The sequence below is a fragment of the Cydia strobilella genome, chromosome 15 (genome assembly GCF_947568885.1).
Source record: "Cydia strobilella chromosome 15, ilCydStro3.1, whole genome shotgun sequence".
NCBI lineage: Eukaryota > Metazoa > Arthropoda > Insecta > Lepidoptera > Tortricidae > Cydia > Cydia strobilella.
This window is the reverse complement of record NC_086055.1, coordinates 11,388,616-11,411,706: the sequence shown is the minus strand read 5'-3', so window position 1 is coordinate 11,411,706 and position 23,091 is coordinate 11,388,616. Positions and strand designations below refer to the sequence as shown.

Genomic DNA, 23,091 nt, shown 5'->3' with positions numbered 1-23,091 from the left:
TTTTATTACCAATCCAATCATATGTTGAAGGTAGATATTAAAATAATTTTTACCTAGAAAAAACTAATCACAATCACCTAAGCATTTCTTTGTAAGAGCGTAATTAAAAATTCCGTCTGCCTGCATTGTTGCCTTAATAAAGAGAATAAACAATCGCGGAGAATCAATGGGAAAATAACAAATACCGAAGCAAATCAGACGTGGCTACATCGCTTGCAAGGAAAAGTGGGGAAAGCGCGCTCTCTATCGGTTCGCTAATTGTCGTTAGGTTCCGTATTTAAGTTTTTTGCCCGACAGCGCAAAAAACTTAGATACGCAGCAGCAGGGTGTTTATCAGTCTATGTTTGTATATTTGTTTTCTTTGCGGTAAGGTACACTGCACTCTTGACACCAAATTCCTGGGCTGATTTTGATGATATATGAAGATTTTGCAAAAGCTTAAACAATCCGACGTCATATTGTGAAAACAATTTATTAAATCGCTTTCGAACCATCAAGTAAGGATCTGAAAATTTTGTAGGAATTGGATAATTCCTAAATATGTAGTGTCAAGTCTTGTCAAACGCAACGAAATCTTGATATATAAATATTCAGTACAAAGAAATAGACAAAATTTAATTCATTTTCATTGAAATATAGAAGAAGGTGCGTGATTTTTTCTGCCTAAACTTTAAGATTTGTGTTTGTGTTCAGGTTAAACGAAGTATGTTCCGCACTTACTTAGGTTAGAATTAGAAGCTAAAAAGTTAGTGTAAAAAAGGTTCATAACCACGGGAACCCTGCAAGCCCCCCGTTTCCCGTATTGAAAATCCCCAACGACAGGCATCAATGCAGAACTTTCTTCATTTGCACCGCTGTAAACAACACCGAGTTGCCTATTAGTTGTTTCCAATTCTCGCTTCAGTCGGACTGTTTATTTTTAACTTTTTATCGCGATGCATGAACACGAGTGAGACGTGTTTTATCACAAAATTGAGTAACAAAAGTTGTTGTAAACATAAAACTCAAAACGTGTATTAGCACCTAATAACTTCCCGCAAAACAATGTTGTAGATGTTGTACTAAACGGGCAAGCGACAATTTTATATATCTACAATTTTACAAGCCTAAATCAGCACCTACTTACCAAAATGCCCCTCGCCGGAAAAGCGTTTGTCATGGATACAAAAATTGGGTAGACATATATATTACTTCGTAAAGACCGGCCTTACGAGCACTACGAATGGGGCCGATATATTGGAGTCAAAATAGCCCGTTATCGTTTTTCCCTAGTCTTCTTTTTTGAGATTTTGAAAGTTCGTAAGATGAAGATGTATTGCAAAAGGTAAGTTAAGTGCTCAAATTAAATAATTTAGCTCTTTGTGAATTATAAGCTTAAAGAAAACGAATATAAATAAACTCCATCTATACTATATACTGAACAGTCTTGTATTGCTTATTTAACTCACGTAACCCGCCCCGCCCTTTCTAATTCCGTCCATTCTAAATCTATATCCAAAACAAATAGCCCGTTTATAATTAATTTTGTTCACAAAAGGATTGAGACAAGACCCGTTTGTCTCTGTTATCGAAATGCTCTTTTATCTGTTTCCTATTTGCAATTTTAGATCTTTTTATTGTGAACGTAGATGCCATTAATTTTCTTCTGCGAGTTGTTTTATTTTTGCGATCGACATCGTCGTTTAATTAAACTGTCAAATCGCAGGATTGGACAAACTGAAGAGAGATCTATATTATGTGTCATAGCATACTTGTCGCGTCGCAAAAATTGTTCAGCTCTGTCTAGTCCAGTTCTTGGTGAAAGACAGGTGTTCGTATTTAGCCAGTTAAAATTCAGCCGTTGGGAGATTTAGCCCATCTTCTGATGTCTTCATCGAATTCGCTGTACTAGTTATCGATAATACATTTATTAGCCGCATATTAGGGGCTATATCATCTTTGTTCAGTGCATATTTCTATACAAATTATGGATGGTGTTATAACTCTGTAACTTAACAAGTCTCTCGTAGTTTCTGTTCCTTCCTTATAAGTCATTAAAAGTTTGTACGTACTTACTGTTTCTAAAATTTTATAGCTTAGGTACCTACCTAAATGCAGTATATTAATCCGCGCGCCTCATTAAAAGAAGTGAAGTAAGCTATTGTGTTAGGAGCTCGTAATAAGTATTATCTAACAGGCACCAATACTCAATCAAATGAATATTTTACCTTCCCCGAAATGTGTCCGGAATTGGAAGGCTTCGGCGATCGATTACCGTTTTATTTGTTTCGGGCATGAAAATGACACTTTACCGTAACGGAACGCATTATTCATAAGCCGGTGCGGGGTGTCCCGGGGGACGCAGTTTAATGTCCAAATTTGCATACCGCAGTATCTGTAGGGAGCACAGATGAAATCAGAACGTTTGTGTGAAAACCGCATCGACAACTATAGATTGACACTAAGGAAACCTATGTGCATGGTTTTGAATGTAAAGTAGACCAGATATCTTATGTGCCATAGCAACAGAATTCCCAATGTCATACAACAGTGGAACCCGCCTAATACGATTTCCGGCGTAATATGCCATTTCACACAGTTCTTGAAACTTGTTTTCATACATTTGATCACGGTTAATACCGTTAATACACGTTGCTACTAAGGACTCGTTTTGGCGTGATCCCTGCAAGATCTTTTTAAATGGGGATTGGTATAGGTTAAGGTATGAGATGTAAATTTAAAATATACATGGTTTGGCGACGCAGCACGCTGTCTCGACGGTATTAGAGTTTTCAAGCGGATTTTGAGTATAAATTACTCCTCTTACTCATTATTACTTCAATAAAATTCCGTCTTTAAATCGATAATCGACAATAAATTAAAAAGTTACTTAGTCAAACGTCAAACTGCCCCTTATACTCGCCCCCAGGCCACAGAATAAGTAATCCCAGGCACTGCTTCATCTCAACCACACATGTATACTGTAAAATGAAATATCATCTCATAACATTAAATGGCGAAAAGAAATATAAGTCCCGCGTCACCCGTCCCCGGCGACACTTCCAAACAATTAGACGGAGCTCGTTAACTTTACGCCGATTTCCACCGGTTTTTTCCCGTTTTAGTAGTTCATAAAAAGTAAATTTTGCACTCGGAGACTTGGCTCGTTTCGGGAGATAGGACGGCTGGCACGACTGTCATTTGTTTTAATTTTGGTCTAAAAAATGCATACTTAAATAGTCAATTCGTGAGCGTTGGGTTTTTGGGTGTTTTTGGGTTTTTCAAATAGGTACTTCAAAACAGACGTCGTTTTTAAATTGAACTTCCTAACTTTAGTAGTTCATTTTTTTCCGTGTTAAATAGTAGTTCATAAAAAGATATTTGCGAGACTTGGCTGTTTTCCAGAGATAAAAGTTTTGTTCTCAACAAATTTTTTATTGCAAAATGATCTGTAACTTCATAGACTTTCTGTAACATACCAGGACCTCATTCACTTTATGCAATAATTTTTTTCTTCTTAGTGTAACACCCAAATAAATATGCCAAAAAAAATTACTGTATATTTGACCATTGATTATTTACTACTGATTGCGGCACACCACTAACCAATAGTAGATTGTGTCACAAGGGAGCAAAATTACATATTTACGGCGAGGGCGTACAATTGAATCCTAAACGAAGCGAAGGATTCTAACATAGAATCCTGAGCGTAGTGAGGGATTCAAGTGTTAACGCCCAAGGTGAAAATAATTTTGCTACCATGTGACACATACTGCTTTTCACATCACCTATGAGGAAATTACATACATATAATTAGGTTTCAAAATATTATTATTTTAAGCAAAGATCGATACGGACAGTGCCAAAAATATGTATACACGACCTTAGTATAAGTACATACTTCTGGCACTTTGTCCGTATTGATATTTTCAGACGTGACTGTACTGACAAATTAAAAGTACCTACAGCTCATAATTATGTACCTTTTCAAAGACAGCAGCAAACACCTAAAATGATACAATGAAAATCAAGTACATTATTTTTGTAGATTTTTCTGGTAACAAATTAGCTCTTACCCCTTTGAACCAAATCTTCGGAAGAACACTATGAAGACTGACATCACTTATATTTATTATTATAAAGTTATTGATTTAAACTAAGTATTTACAAATTTATACACAATACAGAACCGCATAATTATGCTTTGTGAAACATTTGTACAAAACTTTTTAAATATAAAGTTTTAAATTGCATAGACAAATATGGCTGCGTTTAAGGAGACCTAAAATGTCAAAATAAAAATTAAATTATTAAACTAATGATTTTTTACGTTTCTTTGTAAATATTACGCTAATTAGTTAATTTACTTAATTTAAATATGCTATTAATTAATTTAAAATACGCTAATTACATTTATTGTTTACAATTACAACAAAATATTATGTCCTACTTTACAAAATAGGACAAAGGAATCAATAAAAATAACCCCCTATGGCGTAGATAATAAATACAGTTAACATTTTGATTTGGTGTTTTGTTAAAATTTCCATGGCAACCATTTGTGTACGCCTGAGTTCGTTGAACTTTCTGTAGGCTGTCAAAGGAAACGATGACATACTTAGAAACACTTAAATTATTTGTTGATAACTTGATACAGACCTACATAGTATATTTGACACGATGACACATTAAAATGATATACTTACAATAAACAAGTCTGAATTGATTTTTCTGAGAAATATGGTCTACTTACTTTGTGATTTTGATTTAATGTGTCGGGGTATCAGAAGTAAGGAAGGTTACTTGAATTAGTTTTTCTAGGCGTTACGAAAGAATATATTTAATTATTTCTGACGCCAGATTTGCTATTCGAAGACATTGCTATTTCTTAAATCTAAATACACATAATCTCGCAACTCAATGTAAATACAAAATTATTTAAATTATCGTCAGTGTCGTCAGAATCAGGATCATATTCACAACTAATATATAATTTAAATAATTTTGAAAGTATTCACATTGAGTACCGAGATTATGTGTATTTAGATTTAAGAAATATATTATAGAAAGTTACGAAAAAATTGGTTGTTTTATTTTACGCCTATTGATTTGATTGTATTAGACTAAAACGTGGAATGCAAGGTTTTTTTACCGTATTTATAACAATATTATTTACCTCGTACGATTCCGGGACTTTAGTTCCGGAAAAAAATATTATCACAAGGCAATCTCCATGTCTAAGTCCAAGTTTAGGTGTTTATACTGTGCCTATTCCGATCATTGGCGATTATACACGATTATAACCTCAATTGTTAAAAGTTAATTGGCGGCGCCCTGATCCGTCAAATTTAAAAATTATTTTTTAACGATTTCTAAAATAACAATTAAAAGTTTATCCCGCCTGACTCGCACGTCAGGCGACTGCAAAAAAAATACACATTTAATTTTTTTGCCAATGTTTGCCAATGTTTTATGCCAATTCATTTTTATACCAATAAATTGAATTGGCATTAAAACTAGAACCTAAAAAAAAATTGCAACCCTTACTCCACGTATAGGGTGTGCTAATAAGGGAATCGTCATAACGCAGGGTGCACGCGCCACCGTCAGCCGCGAAAGATTTTTATTTGAGCAACTTTTTACCTAGCCACCCTGTCTGCGGCCTCAGCAAATACGTAGTTTAATACACAGGGCTAGTGTGTTTGACGATCTTTGGGTTGAAAACTAGTTCAACTCTACATGAAAAATTTTTACCGCAGGTTCAAACATTTACAAACTATTACCAACCCAAAAAAGTACCTAGTTGAACGTGGGGTTGATACACAGTTGATAAAATGTGAAATTATATCTGTGATTGTTTTCTATGACATTTGGTAAACCACTAAACTATATCAAGAGCAAATATCAAGTGGGCTGAAACTATTATAGAAAATCTGAACGTTACCAATAATATTTTATGCCCCCTTTTTTAAGACGTCCAAGAGTTGGGCCCCAAAAATGACAGTTAGGTTAGGTTAGGTGGGTCGGAGCCCAGCCAACTTTGGGAACCAGTGGTATTAGCTAGATCATCGTTTAGAGAGTATACCAGAAATCAACCCCCAAGGAAAATAAATTGAATGTGAGAAATAAAACTATGAAAACGGATTATATCGCGTATTTGAATTTATAATACATCCCGACGTTTCGAACTCTTTACAGCGTTCGTGGTCAACGGGTGACTGAGGAAAAATTACAAAGTGCAAAAATACCCACATACTAAAATAATGAACAATCATAGACTACAAACTTTAAGGCTGGTTGTACATGCAAAATCGGTTCATAAGGCTAGTTATACACTACAATTATTTTCAAGTAAAGATATATATATATACGCGATAAAAAATCAAATCAAATCTGATAAAGGAGCAAGCGAGACATAGACTGTGAGACCTAAGTGTTGGATGATGCTGGACATTCTGATGTTTTGAAAAGATGTGTCCCGCCGAGTTTGTTGCCGGTCCCATATTGGGATACCCTCCTACAATTTAGGAGGGAATTAAATCTTCTCGGGTCCGTGGTGTAGGGTTGGAGCCGGCGTAGTTTTTATCGCGTATATATATATATATCTTTACTTGAAAATAATTGTAGTGTATAACTAGCCTTATGAACCGATTTTGCATGTACAACCAGCCTTAAAGTTTGTAGTCTATGATTGTTCATTATTTTAGTATGTGGGTATTTTTGCACTTTGTAATTTTTCCTCAGTCACCCGTTGACCACGAACGCTGTAAAGAGTTCGAAACGTCGGGATGTATTATAAATTCAATATACGCGATATAATCCGTTTTCATAGTTTTATTTCATGAGTAACTATCGCGGTAACCGAAGACAATATGAATGTGAGAAATTGAATTGAGTGAAGAAGAATGATGAGAGTCACCTCTTGTCAGTTATCCTTGTGGTTGAGCCCCAAATTTTGCATTTATACTCATTTACTACGCTGAAAGTAATTTGGCAAGAACTCTAGACCAAGTTAAATTTTACGAGTGTAGTCCGACTGGGTAGTTCGACAGTAGCGGCGCCAGTAACTTCCCAAATCAAATACCTAAACTGTCGGCTCCAACAAGGTTTAACTCATTTCCCGGACACCGTCCCAATATGTGGTCCCGGGGCGAAGGTGAACGGATCGATCATTCATTCATTCTTTACTTGGATTCCGATTTCAAATTGGAATGGCGTTTTGAACAAGTGAGTGGTGAGGGCGGAAAGCTGGCGATTTTCTTTTTGTACGACAACTTTGACGTTGAAGTGGTTGCTGTAAATGCCTAACTAATTGGTAACCCTTTGAACTTATACATATTTAAGTGTCAATGTACAAACTACATGTCACGTGTACCCTAATCTTTTAACTGACTTGTCAATTAATATTCCAATACTCGTAATAAATGAAAAAAAAAATGTATGACACTTTTATATAAATTCACTTCCTGCTAATAAACAAGTTTGGGAACAAATCATTCCTGCTAATATATTGTTGCAGTCTTTTCGGAAAACTGATTGTTATTTATATTGAATATTTCATGTTTTGTGTACCTACATTAAGTGTTGGTAAAACGTCAAATTAAAGACTTACTACTTACTTACTAGTCTTACTACCTACTTATACTTTTAAGTGATTTTATTTAGTCTTGTTATTGTTGAATAAAGTTTAAATAGACAAATACCTTTACAGATTATACTTAATTTATGTTCGAGCCATTTCAGTTCATAATTATTGTTTTTTCCTTTCGCAGTTACTGAACACCCTGTCTACGGATTTGGAGGAAATGCTGACGGAGCTTTGTGACGACAAAAACTTAGCCAGGTGAGTGAATTAAACTTGACTGGGTGGCCAGTGAATGACTGAATGAATGGGATTCACTGAACATTTGCGGGCTTTTCAACTAAGAATTTTGGTTGGTGATATTTGTAGCTACTACAGCCCTCACTTAGCTTTGTGATGACAGTAAGGTGACATTCTGATGGCGACTTTAGCAGCAGTAACATTGCAGCAGTAATTACAACGTCATTGATGTAACATTGACGCGGGCGGTATCACTGTCAATTTTCTTAATCACATCAACCCAATTTTTCATGATCGCCCACGGCAACGCTGCAGCAATAACGTTGCAACAGGAAATTTTCTTGTCCAAACCTTCATGCGTTTTGTTTAAACAGAGTACGCCATGTATGCAATAAGAATAAGAGAGCATGTGCCAACAAAAGGACATGCGGTGTAGCCGTGGATTAAGGGAGGCCGCTGGAAAATTCGTTTATTAATCCTTTCAATTTACACGTGGGCACTTCAAAGCGACGACAGCTGCTTTGTGTGCATGGCCTGACTACGGGGATGTAGGATCCTACATCCGATATCGGATCGGACAATGTGAAAACGCTCTTACGACCACTGGATCATCAATACATATGCACGGATTACGAATATTCGTCTTAGGTCGTTCCTGTTGAGGAATATGCTAACGTGATTTTCTTCGGCAATCATTCGTTTTATCGTTTAGGTTATAATCGATAACCTAAACGAACCAGGTGTGGAGCATCCACATCCACTGATGACCACGATCCTCAGTCATGAGGGAGCGACCACAGAGAGAGAGATAATCGATAACGATGTTGAGACGATGATGATATTTACGATACAAGTGCGGAAACTAGGAAATTCGCAACGAGTTGCGAATTACCTATTCGCACGTGTATCCTACAACGTTTTACAGTACATGTGGCCATTAAAACTTTCGACATAGACACGGAAAGTGCTCATTTCCCCACTTCTGCGGGTAAGTAGCACCATATGTACTGTAAAATCTTCTTTTCGACATGGAATATTGATAAATTGGGTTAAGCGAATCCAACTAGTAACTAAATGGGTAATAATGTATGATAAAAAGCTCTAATGAATACAAAATATGTTTGTAGACAGGTAATAAAGATGTATTGTGCAATATACATATTATGTACACATACAGGAAAAGCCGTGCACAGCACTCGGCACGCATAAAATCCACCCACGCAGATTTTGCATACAAAAATCCGCTGATATCGTTCCGACACGCCATCGCATTATACAACGTTGCATCATTATCATAAACGTACCGTATGTTATCACCCGCGGCTAAATCTAACAGCTACTGTTTTTCCATTTCGCACTCGAATCAAAACATTTTTTCTAATACAGTTGAGGACCTAAGGATTGAATTAATATTCATAGTAATCAATGATATTACCTAGATGAGAAAAGTTTTCTCCATACAAACGTAGTACCGCTCTCATTTAAAAACGACTAACTAGATTGCTCTGAAACTTTGTGTACTTACAATAGGTAAGGTATATCTGTCTGTAATTAGTTTATGTATCTTCAGATACCATAGTTTAAAAAATATAGCGAATTTAAGTTTTTCATACAAAACTTGTTTTTACTCTATTTCGTGTGTTTTATAAACTGGAGCAATATAAACTAATTACAGACCTAGATATACCTCATGTCATTGTATGTGCAAAGTTTCATTACAATCCAACTCGTAGTTTTAAAATGAGAACGGAACTACGTTTGTATGGGAAGGTGCTATTCGGTCGAGCTAAGCTTGCCGGGGACTCTTAGAATACAGTAACGAGAATAAAACTGAGCACGTTAATGTTCTATTTTTTTTAAGCTATAACTGCTGAACAAACAGCAGCAGCAATTAATTAAGAAAATCCTGTTTTGGAAGTCAGTTGAAAACAACAACTTGATTTTACGTGGATTTTACCAGTAAATTATAATTCTCTTCTCATTTACCCCCAGTTTGGTACGGATCGTTTATTTAGGACCGTACAATGTGTGAACTGCACAATACAAACTCATTCGAACTTTAATAGACTCATATCTACTGTATTATATGAAGCGAGCCGTCAAAAACAACAGCACGTGTCCAAAACAGAGGCCCGAAGTTCCGGACAAAGCATTATGAATAATGAAACACCCTCTGTACAAAGCTCGACTGTGAGCCCATTCTCTAGATGTACAAGTAAGTACAACCACGTAACTGCAGCGCTCTCAGAACTTGCGGTAACATCGTCGGTAGGGTGACGCAGGGAAAAAAATGGGGACACAAAGTGTTTTTACGGCTTTAATACCAGTTAATTAAAATATTTAAAGCAGAACTTTAGCGCGAATTTCCCTGAAGACTGCCCCAAAAGGTCCCCCGTTTCTCGGTTATGGAACTTTCAGCTATCTCTTACGGAGTGATAAATTAAAACGAGGTGTATGAACGACATCCGCGTGACAGTCTTGCGGTAATGAAGAAATCTCGGAATAATTGAAAAAGTTTAATCTATAGTTTGATTTATAATTTTTAACTGCCGTCATTTTAACAAAGGCGGGCGGTCTTTTGATTCAGAAGCACCTAGGAGTTCTGAATAGGCTATTAGGTACAGAATTCAGACCCTCCGTCTGGTTTCGTCGACAACGACGATAGCGTTTTGAGTTCACAGAAGAAATAGAGAATAGACTTCAAATATTTTCCACTCGAATTGCTTTAACCCTATCGTCTAGATTGCATACCACATTTTAAAAAGTTTTAAGATTGCGAACATGACGAAGTCCGTGTTGCTAAATGAAGCACTAAAAATGTCAGACTAATTCAAACTTTTATAACGTACCAAAATCTACCCAGACAGAATTTAAGTTTTAAAACCTGCCGTGATGTGGTTTAAAAGGTCTGGTGGCATCCACACAGACGCTTCAAGTTGCGGGTGAGGAGCAAAGTTTTATGACGTCTTTATACCGAGGAATGCTTCTCTAACTAATTGTAAAGAGTTGTTTGATATTAAAATTATGGCGTTTTCTTGTGCGCGGACGGAGTTCTAAAGGCATTCTCATTTTACTCAAGCTTTTGTACTTCAGTCGGAAGTCGTGGAGTCAGGTTTGAAGGAGTTTTACTTTTATGTGTATGAATGTGCCAAAATAATTAAATTACTTCGTCTGATAAAAGTGATAAATAATTAATTTTATCTTGATTGTTTCGAAAACACTAATGATATATATATGTATATGTACTGCTAGTGATATATGTGTGTAGAATTGGTATGGGAGATCGATTTCGCGTCTAAATTTTTTAAATTTGTCGTCTTTTCTGGTGTGCCAGTAAGTGACTTATTGATAGAGGTGTACGAGAAAAGAAACAAAAGACTGTAGGGATGGAGAAATGCCCTTATAGGTATTATAGTATTTTTCAAACTGGAAGGGTACGATGATAGATATCAATTCAATACAATATTGCGACATTTGGCATTTTTAGGTTATTAATTGTATGGAGATGACATCTATCATCGTAGCCTTCCAGTTTGAAAAATACTATAGGTATTCCCGTTTATACAATTAATCATCATTAAGTAAATAAAAAACACGTTTTAATGACATTTAACCCTTACAAAAATGTTATCATAATCCGCAGCCATGCTTTTAGAATGAAACCAAATTTTAACAAATATTAAGAACTAGCCATTGAAAACATATTTTATTGAAAGCAAATCCAAAGTCTGCGTCCCACAATGCTTTTGTGAGCTGACAGTCTGACTACCCTTTTGTGGTTTTGAGCCATATCTCTACTTACTGCGCTTTTAGTTCTCAACCCCCAACCCTTTCAGTCGCAAATAGGGATGTTTGTGCTGGGATTTGAGATTTTATGAAAGATGTGAAGGATTAAAAATTGCGTTGGTAACTTTGAACGAGAGTGGTTTTGTTTGGTTTGTTAGTGTTAATATCGATGAAATGAGTTTTTAAAAGCTGACGCTAAAATATAGAAAACCAATAGGCACTCTAGTAATAGATAGGTATTTGTTATTTTTTAATTTTACCTTACCAACACTCAACTGGATATTTAGTTTAGATAGAGACAGATCACCTTCTCGACACTAATATTTATTTATTTTTGTATGAATAAAAATTCGCCTAAAAATAAAACTCAGCTTTATCATTATGTTTGTCCACGTCAATTTGTTCTAGTTGTCAAAATGGTTAAAACCTTTCGAAAAAAACCTATTTACAGATGTATATAAAAATATTGTGCGTAAACAGAATGTCGAGTATATGCTCATCACTAGAGGTACTTTTGAGTGATTGCAGGCGCAAACAATGCGGCGAGTCAATCCGCCGCCATATCGGAATATTGTATGACTGTCGCTGTTTGTGCAACGCCGTAGCTTTCGCAATCAATACTGCAGCTTTATCCTCTGCCTACAGGTATGAAGCACGTCAGATTCAACAAAATAAGCTGTTCATAAATTAAGCATATTTTACTACAGGATTCCGAAAATACCCGAACAGTTGATGGGTGGTTGTCATACTTACGTAGATAATATTGTCTTCGGTTACCGCGATAGTTACTCATGAAATAAAACTATGAAAACGGATTATATCACGTATATTGAATTTATAATACATCCCGACGTTTCGAACCCTTTACAGCGTTCGTGGTCAACGGGTGACTGAGGAAAAATTACAAAGTGCAAAAATACCCACATACTAAAAATAATGAACAATCATAGACTATAAACTTTAAGGCTGGTTGTACATGCAAAATCAGTTCATAAGGCTAGTTATACACTACAATTATATTCAAGTAAAGATATATATATATATACGCGATAAAAAATAACGCCGGCTCCAACCCAAGATTTAATTCCCTCCTAAATTGTAGGAGGGTATCCCAATATGGGACCGGCAGCAAACTCGGCGGGACACATCTTTTCAAAACATATTATACTCAGAATGTCCAACATCATCCAGCACTAAAGTCTTACAGTCTATGTCTCGCTTGCTCCTTTATCAGATGGACTACAGGATCCCAAGCTGGTGGTAGAGAAAAGCCATCTTCCCTATTAAAGTTTGGATATTTCTTAATCTCAATGGCCTCGCGCAGCATTCTGGGTATGTAACGCTTCTCCTTGGCAAGAACCAGAGGCTTATTAAACTTGATTGAGTGATTGGCTTTATCCATGACATGCTCACAGACTGCAGACCTAGGTCGACGGTGCTTGACATCAGCTATGTGTTCCTTCACCCGAGTGGAAATGCTCCGTTTCGTCTGCCCGACATATGATAGGCCACACTCACAGTCCAGCCTGTATACTCCTGCAATCTGTAGTGGGGTATTGCATTTTACAGGCCTCAGGAATTGTGACATCTTCTTCATTGGCTTGAAATATGTTTTTATAGAAGCACGCTTCAAGAAAAAAGCGATTAGAAAGCGATTTATCAAGACCTACGTCTGGAGTATAGCGTTATATGGTAGCGAGACGTTTACATTAACCCAGCGTGATAGAGACAGACTAAGCGCTTTTGAAATGTGGACATGGAGAAGAATGGAAGGTATAAGCTGGAAGGAGAGGAAAACGAATGCAGAAGTATTGGATTTGGTAGGTGAGAAGCGATCTCTGCTGAGAATGATTGAAAACAGAAGGGGAAACATGTTGGGGCACCTGATACGGCACGATACTTACATAAAGTCTATAATAGAAGGAAGAATAGAAAAAAGGAGAGGCAGAGAAAGACCGAGACGTGCGTTTTTGGACCAAACCAAGGAGAAAATCAACGTAGTGACGTATCAGGAGCTCAAAACAGTGGCAGAAAGAAGAACGGAGTGGCGGTTACTCCACCGACAAGAGCCAGGCTCTTAAGAGTTATGATGATGATGATGACGCTTCAAGATGTGGCTGATCCTGTCCGTGACCTCCCTGACAAAAGGCAGAATGGCAGGCCTGCGCTCGACTGTGGGGATCTTAATGTGGGACCTCTGGTTGACCCGCGGTATCCTTACTTACGTACACGTTACGTAGGTATACCGTGGAGTTACACATGTTACCATCATCTTTCACCTAGATGATGAATGACCGCAAAAAGTTTGCAGCTTTTCGCGTACATCCCATATCGTTGCATTCCTTCTTTCCCATCAAGGGGAGAGCGGTAATTATTTCTAAATTAACCGCGGCTGGGGCAACGGCTGCGCTAAATTAAATCGAACGACGGCCCCAATGGTCAACGATCGGCGCGTTTACCCTGTAATGGACCATCAGGGTCTGCGTCTATGGCAAATGTGCGGCTAATGGCGTTTGTTGGGGTTTTTTGATAGAAGTAGAAAGTAATTAAATATATATTAGTCACTAAACCTTTAGATATCTAAACACGTAAACGTTTTTTAGGCTTGAAAACCTCAAAACTTATATATGTTGTATCTACTCTATTTTGTATTTACGAGTATCTGATATGGTTCAGAAACTACAGAAAATATTTTGTGATTTGTAATAATTACTTACAGCTTACCTTACTTAACGAAAAGTTTTCCAGAAAACTAAGTAGTCACACTACTATACAGTGTGGAAAAAAATAATGGTCCCTGGAGGGAAAGTGCCCTAAAACCTTAAGTTAGCTCATTTTACTTAAAGGAAACTTTATTTTTATTTTTTTAAAGAAACACAACTGCATTGCGTCCGTTTATTATGCAGCTAATAGTTTTGCTGATTGTAAAAGCTTCAACGTTTCTTAGTAACGTTACGATTTATTTTATTGAACTCTTAAGAAAACCTACTTTACTTGGATACATTTTGTCTTCAACCATTTACATTTATTTTCAACAATCCAATGTTACCCACAAACACAGGGAACGAGGAACATTTATTCCCCCAATAAAAATATTAGGTCATAAGCCGCACCGCAAGTGTTGGCACTGGCAGCCATTACGAAGCGACAAAGACAACGGCCAATAACTGTAACACTAACCATAACATTTGTTTATGCCTTCCCTGGGTATTATTACAAGCGCTTACTGAGACCAATGCTTACAGGCAAACCAGTGTAAAGACTGTAAAGGACATAAAAAATAAAATGGGTGGGTTCAAATCTCGGTGTGCTGTATATGTACTATTCACTCCGTTGGCTCAGCGACCCAAAATGAGACTTGGCCTCCGACACAAGACAGCATCACTTTTCTCGGTCTTGTGCGTCCTCTCGCCAATTGTTGACCTGAAGTTCGCGCAGATCCGCCTCCATGTCGCACCAGCGATACCTGGGGCGTCCGATAGGGCGTCCTCCTGTTGGGCGGCCCAGGTATGCTCATTTCACGTTCCTATCTTCATCCATTCTCTCAAGAAGCTGTATATGTAGAGCAGAAAAAATCTATCGGGAAAGAAAAGTAAAAAGATATTTTAAAAAATCGGTCAGGATCCATAACACAGACAACGGGTTAAAAAAACCGAATAAGTGCGAGTCGGACTCGCCCACCGAGGGATCCGTACTTTTTTGTATTTGTTGTTATAGCAGCAACAGAAATACATCATCTGTGAAAATTTCAACTGTCTAGCTATCACGGTTCATGAGATATACAGCTTGATGATAGACAGACATGGGAAACTATTTTGTTGATTCCGCATAACTGCACTTTCCGATGTCTTAGATTAGTTATTCCGTATCTAAAGGGGCCTACTGATTACCAGTCCGCCGGACGATATCGGCCTGTCAGTTGTTCGGAACTGTCAAATTTTTGTTCTAACTGACAGGCTGATATCGTCGGGCGTACTGATAATCAGTGGGAAGGGGCCCGGAACGCTCAGAACGTCAGATATCGCTCTCAAATAATACGCTCTATTGTCAGAAAATTCTATAGTGCCTTTTCAATATTTTTGCCGCCTCTATTTTTCCTTGTTCGTTTTAGCGATTTTCTTATGCGCATGCGCTCGGTAAGCATTTGTAATACACTGTTGTTGACTGCTACCAAGCCAATTCACTATTACCAAACCCAAAGGAACATTTGCTCACTACAAAATATATGTTGGCCACCCAAAAACAAACTTTAAAGCGTTGTTACAAAGGCTACTCGTATGCTAATAGAAAGATTCTGATGTTTGTAAATATTCCGGATTTTGCGAATCTGAAATAAGCTAATATTCGTTTTGTTTTAATAGTAGTTGGGGCTAAAAATTAATTAGACCTAGAAATATAGTGGTTTTTTTTTTCGAAAAATCATTGTTAATTCACCAATGAAACGACGCCAAAATGTTTTTAATCTATTTCACGCTGTCTCACTGAAACAAATCGAAACTCTCACTGAAAATAAAAACAAGTTTTTGATATCAACGGTACATTTTGTGAACCTAGTATGGTTAGCTGATACATAGCTAAGTAGACAGAGCTATTGTTATGTTATGATAAGTATGATGAATGAGACTGTAATTAATTCGTTCCATTCGCAATTAAATTAAATTGCATTGCATATATGGTTCCCATTAAATAAATAGTAAGAATTAAAAATAACCCAAGTAGAGTTACTTAAGAAATACATACACCAAATAAAGTATTTCTATTTCTATTAAATATTATGACTACGTGATTCACGTTGAATAAATTATGAGTCTGAATAAAGTCTGAATAAATTATGAATCTATGAGTATTAAAGCCCTTTGTTTTTACAAATAATTCCATTCTTAAAGAAAACATTTTTCCCTAATTTATCATCCGTCATAAACTTGTGAAAACAGTTGAAGAAGAATAAATAGTAAGATATTTTCAAGCGCACAAATCCATGGTAATCCCTGCTTATATCCCTTTGTGGTGTATATGTATACGTAGGAATTCAAGAATCATTGTGAGAACACGTACAGTTGAAATAATAATACAATACTTAAATATTACAGTGTTGTTACAGGAGTAAAATAACACTGTAATATGTAAGTAAGAAACGAAGAACTAATATGAGTTAAACTGACAACCTTTGTATTCTATTTCTGTTCTGAAATTTCATAATTTTCAGTTCAGCACAAAACAAAGAATTTCCCTGAACAATTATAAATTACATGGTATTACCTCAAATTTAACTATTAGATTATATTTATAAGACAGTATGTACTTACACGGATATAAATAAAAACAGCAGTATCTTTTTCCTCGGATGAGTGTACCGGCTTAAGACAAAAAGCGATCCCTTCATTGTGAACGCACAGATGTGGTGGAATAATTACTCTTAGATACTGCGTGCGCCCAAAATATAAGGAAAAGATTTTTTTCTAGAATTAATGGACCCAATTTTTGGAGCCCGTGAAATTTATAGCATGGATAAAGCTTGCCTTGTTTTAGTGTATTCGGAAATGGATGGGGTATTCGGATATTAAGTTTAAGTAACTTTTAATACGTAATTAAGACGACACGCATTATTATTAATATTATTATAGTCTTTTGCACATACAGCTGTCATCTCAATACAATTTTGCGTTTTAAGATTATAAATGTATGGAGATGATATCACCCCACCCAAGTTATGTGAAAGAATATTATAAAATGAAAAGTGATTAAATTAAAATTAAATATAATTTATAGGCAACAGGCCTATAGATTACATACCTTACAAACTAATATACATACAGTAATAAAAATATTAAAAACTAAAAATTATATCGGCGACATAGTTTTCAGTTGAGTAGTGTGTTCCGGTGTAGGATTCGGCAAATTCCCGAAAATGTGTTATGTTATGTTACACTTGTATAGTCAGCATCAAACACACAGTGACGGCCAAAGTGGCCAAATATATCGTAGCACACCTTTGTTACCATTAAATAAGCATGTGTTCCGGTATATTTGGCCACGTTGGCCATCACTGTCTGTTTGATGCTGACTGTTCTAAGGCCAGGATTACACTTGTAAGTTTTACTTACGTAAGTAGTGACAAAGCTATTTGCTAGAATTAGATAACGATATTCATATATCATTCTGTAGTATAGCTGTGTCCCTACTTACGTAAGTAAAACTTACAAGAGTAATCCTGGCCTAATAGTAACACAGAAGTAAGTTACTTCAAGTATTTATAAAAATTGTGAGCTAACAGTAGGTATGGACGATGGTAACATTCAATCAATATGGACAAATACAAACCACATAAGTAATTTAAGTGATTCACTGAGAATGAGCATGAAATACATCATCTGTTAGTTTATTATTATTAACATTTTTGCGTTTGGAAACCTACTGTTTCGCTATAATAAGTTATTGCAAACGTTACATTCTTCGAAAACATATTTCGCTTTCCAGCATATTCACGTATAAATAAAATATGACACATACATAACATAACGCACCGCAAAGGTTATATTTGTGCGACTGTGCGTGAAAGCTTGCGGAAGCTACAATCGTAAACCCTTCTCGAAATCGGTATTTGTACTAAAATGTACGTCGGTAGGCTTTTTGGATGCATCGAAATTGATAACTTAGAGAACGTAATATTAAAAAAAAAACTATATTTCACTTTAATTTTATTTTATTTCTTTCATACTCTAAAATAAATTAAATAAACTGCCTAGCCACCCAAGTTTGGATACATGGCAGTGTGTCAGCCAAGTTCCCCAAGCAAAAAATAACGAGTAACAAAAATAACTACATAGTTACCAATTCTATTCCGACGATTTAAATTGTGTATTCATTTTGTCACACATGGTTTCATAAGTTATCTAGTGTAGTTGATTGGACCATCAAAATAAAAGAGGCCCATTTTATTTTGTATAAAACGATTTAATTTCCTAAAAGCCATCGCACATGGCACTTTATACATAAACATATGACTTAAACAAGTAGCAAACCAGTCTCGAAGCCTATATTAGATTCCTTGCAGAAGTTTAGGCATTAGATTAGTTCTCGGTCCCGGGGGCTGAGTGCATAGCCTTGTTTGACATGAGACTCCGCAACTTGCGAGTTGCCATACAATCGTAACTTTCTACTTCTAGCCTACCCTTCTGAAGTGATGCGATTGGGTTGCGAGTAGATTAGGTATTAATAGGGGCTAACGCATAATTGTAGTTTTTATATTGAATATTTACATGTTTTAATCAAGGGCAAATAATAATGTTTTAATGTCATGAAAAAAATCATACGTAAAATTTGCAAGGGCAGACTCAAACCAAAGAGGTTAAAGTTGGCCCAATAGAAAAAAGTTGATAAATGTTTTACTTTCAATCATTTTCAGTTGTATGTTGTTACCCTGCATACCGTAGCAGCATAATTTTAGTACAAAATAGCTAGCCGAGGGGATCAGAATCGGTTTTTATACATATAACCATATACATATACATGTATTTCTAATGATTTTATACTCCAAATGTAGGATTCAGCTGTGTTTTTAGGTAACGACTTCGTATTTAATTGCCTAATTAGAAATGAAATAATTAACTGTTGCGAACGCAACCTTTTATTTGTATAATGCAATAGCTAAACGCAGCCGTCGGGCTCGGTTACTATGCGGAGGCTTTCTAAAAAGCACCAATACCTACTTTTACCATTTTTACCATTCAAATTTAGCTTAATCACTCTTGCATCAGCCAACATACCATTACCACCACTTCTACACCCTTGAACCGTTTTCGTCAACTGTACCTTGTTGTAACATAACCAGCACCTATTAATTATAAGTTTACTTCAAATCGAAGTCATTGTATTTGTCGTCGAAACCTGCACGGCGGTTACATTAACAAAGAACGAAAAAATACCGTTTTCGTTCCCATACAAAAAATACCGGTATCCGATCCCTGGCCGAGGGATCTGACGAGCAAAATTTTATACACAAGTATATTTTCAGAGTAATTGAGATATTCGTAAAAACCCGCGTGACGGCCAAATCTTCCGTCGCAAGTTTCGCGCAGCGCGCCTTATCTTTTGTTTCCTTATTATCCAGGTACCATTTCAAGTGATATCTTCAAGACTGTTTATGGTGATATGATGAAATATGTACTGATATGAAATATGTAGAAACTTAATTAAATTTGTTAAAAAAATCTGTAAATACTTGCCACTTATTTATGTTTTTTTTTTTTCATTAAGTTTTTCCGAGATTTATGCTTAAGAATTTTTTACATATGTACCTAAGTAAGAGACACTTCTATGAAAGCAACATCCATAAAAATACGATAAATTCCCACCGTCATTCCCATGGAACGTTCCTATCCAATTTCTGTTTTTTTCCCCTTACTTAATGTATTAAAGTGTCAAATCGCAAGACGTTTGGGACAAAACCGAGCAAGAAAAGCAACTTAAAGGGGCCCACTGACTATCAGTCCGCCGGACGATATCGGCCTGCCAAGTTGTTCGGTACTGTCAAATTTTTGTTCTAACGGACAGGCCGATATCGTAGAAGGCTTTCATGCTCGCGTCGTTCAGTCGTGTCACGGCTCAAGCACGAATGTAATATTCTTGGCCTAAATAAGAAACAGCTCAAGAATTTTCATTTCACTGAGGGACTTGATCCCTTTAACCAAAGATATAACTCCGTAATAGATGTTTACAGTCTAAGGAAAAAACGTGCCTCAAAAATCAAGAAAATTTGATTCTCGTTCAGAGGGCGCCACTAGTTTTGGCCCACTGTCGTATAGATGACGTTGACTGTTTCGTTTGTTATTTAACAATTTTAACGCATATCAGTGAAAGAACATGGGTCAAAATCATAAAAATAATTAATGCATTTAAAAAAAATCATTTATCTATATTTAAATACATTCTATCGTATTTTTATAAATCTTTATTTTTAGTTTTAAAGTGTGTCGACAGATGGCAGTGAATTTACTGGGGTTACATAATTTACTATGACAGTACCGCTCTAGTATAAGTTACTCTATGATATAATATACTAATTAAATAGGTACTCTTCATTCGTGCCGTGCAAGCGTAACGCACCGTACTACGTGCCGCACCGCTTCGCTTCGCTTCGCCTCGCTTCGCGTTCGCGAGTTGTTCGCTTAAGTAAGACCACAGAATAAGTAATAGTATTATCATACAGAACGGCCACGCACCGCCCCGCCCCGATTCGAACTACCTCGCCTCGCGACACTAGATTGACGACCTTTTGCCGACTGCTTAGTACTGTTTTTAAGCAACTTACTCACACAATGACGCATGCCGCGTGTACAGACGTGCCGTTCACACATAGAAACGCAAGTGATTTTTATCAAAGATTTATATAACTCTGTATAAGATGGATACAGTCTACGGGAAAAACGTGCCTCGGAAATTAAGAAAATTTGATTCTCGAATAGATGGCGCCACCACGTTTTACCACATTTGGCCTATTCTCGACTAGATGGCGCTGACGGTTTCATTTGTTATTTAACAATTTTAAAGCATATCAGTGAAAGAACATGCGTCAAAATCATATAAAAATAATAAATGCAATAAATATCCATATATAAATATATTTTATGGTATTTTTAACCATTTTTAGTTTTAATCGTGTGTCGATAGATGGCAGTTAATTTACTGTGGCTACAAAATTTACTATGACAGTACTCCTCTATCCTATATATCATCTTTGTTTTGATGTATAGCGTGTCCGCCCTGTGGTATAGACCAGCGGTGGAACAAAAATGGGTTTTGATAATATTAAAGTTTTTTCTTTTTCGATATGTCATTGTTAGCATGTTAAATAAGACTTTCGTAAAAAGTTAGAAATTTTTAGGGTGAGCGTTCGGATATATTGAAATATTTTAGTTTCTGCTAATAACTTTGTAAATATAGAATTAAAGTTACAAAAAACTTTAACATATTCAATACCACTTTAATTTATACACAATATTCGGTTTTTAGAAATCTGGAACATGTAAAAAATTAGAAATGTAGACAATGTGCTTCTCTAGATATTGATTTCTGGTTAAGCAGTTTTTTTCTTATTGTGTTTCATTGTGTTTTTTGTATATTAAAAGTGTTTTTAAAGGGGAACGAAAATTTTATTATTTTTGCGCTACGACGGACGGGTTAGGAGATATAGCCCTATATTTCTTTTTTTGAATATTTATATAATATAAAATTCCATAACCAAACTTCAACTTTATATATAAGTAGATATATTTACTATAAAAATTTCAAAATCTAACATAATTTAATAATAGCGTCGTAGCGTAAAATAATAAAATTTTCGTTCAACTTAATTAACATTTAAAAAGAAAAGAAAAAAAAACTAATTTTTTTTTAGAGGGCTGTATTTCCTAAACCGTGCGACGGAGCGCAAAAATAATCAAATTTTCGTTCCACTAAGAAACCCTTAATTAATATATTAAAAAAAAACACAAAAAACCTTTATAATTCTGTATCTCCTAAACCGTGTGCCGTAGCGCAAAATAATAAACATTTTCGTTCGCTTGCAGTGGACCCTTAATAACATTAAAAAAAACAAATAGAAAAAAAAACAAAATATTTACAGGGCTGTATCTCCTAAACCGTGCGTTGTAGCGCAAAAATAATCAAATTTTCGTTCCCTTAACAGAAGCCCTTAAGTAACATACAAAAAACACAATAAATAACATACATCATAAATATACACCATCGTCATAGTTACAATCACATTGTACAGTCAGCTGCAGAGAAAAGATACCACCCCTGTAAAGAAGTTTGTATGCAACGGTGCTAAGCGAATAGTATTGCTGACTGTACATCCTACCTAGTAGTCTTTAATTTACTGTACTACAAAAATTACTTTGTAATGCATACAATTACTATAGTAGACAAACTTAATTTTACGTACGAGTAAGTGCTATACGTCACTTTTTATCTCTTCTGGCAAGGTCAAAGACCCGACCAAATGTTCAGGCTTATTTTTTGTGACTATTTAGATACTTAACTTCAATCTGTAAAAATTACAGATTGCCTCACGAACTTTTTTGGAGCCCTAAGAAATCTTAAAAAATATAAGGGTTGATTTAGCCCCGCTACCCTGCAGCCAGACCTCCAGTGCTGATTTAGGGTATGATAGGAGAAGTATCAGGCAAATTTTCAGCTTGCCTCAAGGACCTACTCCAAAATGTCTACCAGCTCTCGGACCACTAAGTAACTACAAATAATCAGTCCACATAACAAACATTTTGTACTCATTTTGAAGTCATAATTACATTAATTTCACGTAATATCGGCATCTAATTTATGTGCACGGTAAACAAACTAATGAATGACAAGAAAAGTCAAGCAGCGCTTACGAAGCTGAGCGGGGGGTGGGGCGACCTGGCGAGGTACCTATAGGTATAGATAGATACGAATGCTACGATAGGCTCCCGCGTGCCGCGCCGCCCGCGCCGGCACCTTGACGG

General features: G+C 36.1%; 1 protein-coding gene across 2 annotated transcripts in view; it reads left to right on the top strand.

Moving 5' to 3' along the window:
- Nucleotides 1-23,091, top strand: part of LOC134747566 (protein sprint) — a 323,735-nt gene that overhangs the window by 31,342 nt on the left and 269,302 nt on the right. The window contains exon 3 of one of the 2 annotated variants that reach the window (XM_063682142.1): nt 7,752-7,822. In XM_063682142.1, coding sequence (XP_063538212.1) covers nt 7,752-7,822 — 71 coding nt within the window. Of the gene's footprint in view, nt 1-7,751; nt 7,823-23,091 lie in introns of those variants that run through there. The other variant, XM_063682139.1, reaches the window with a different exon arrangement.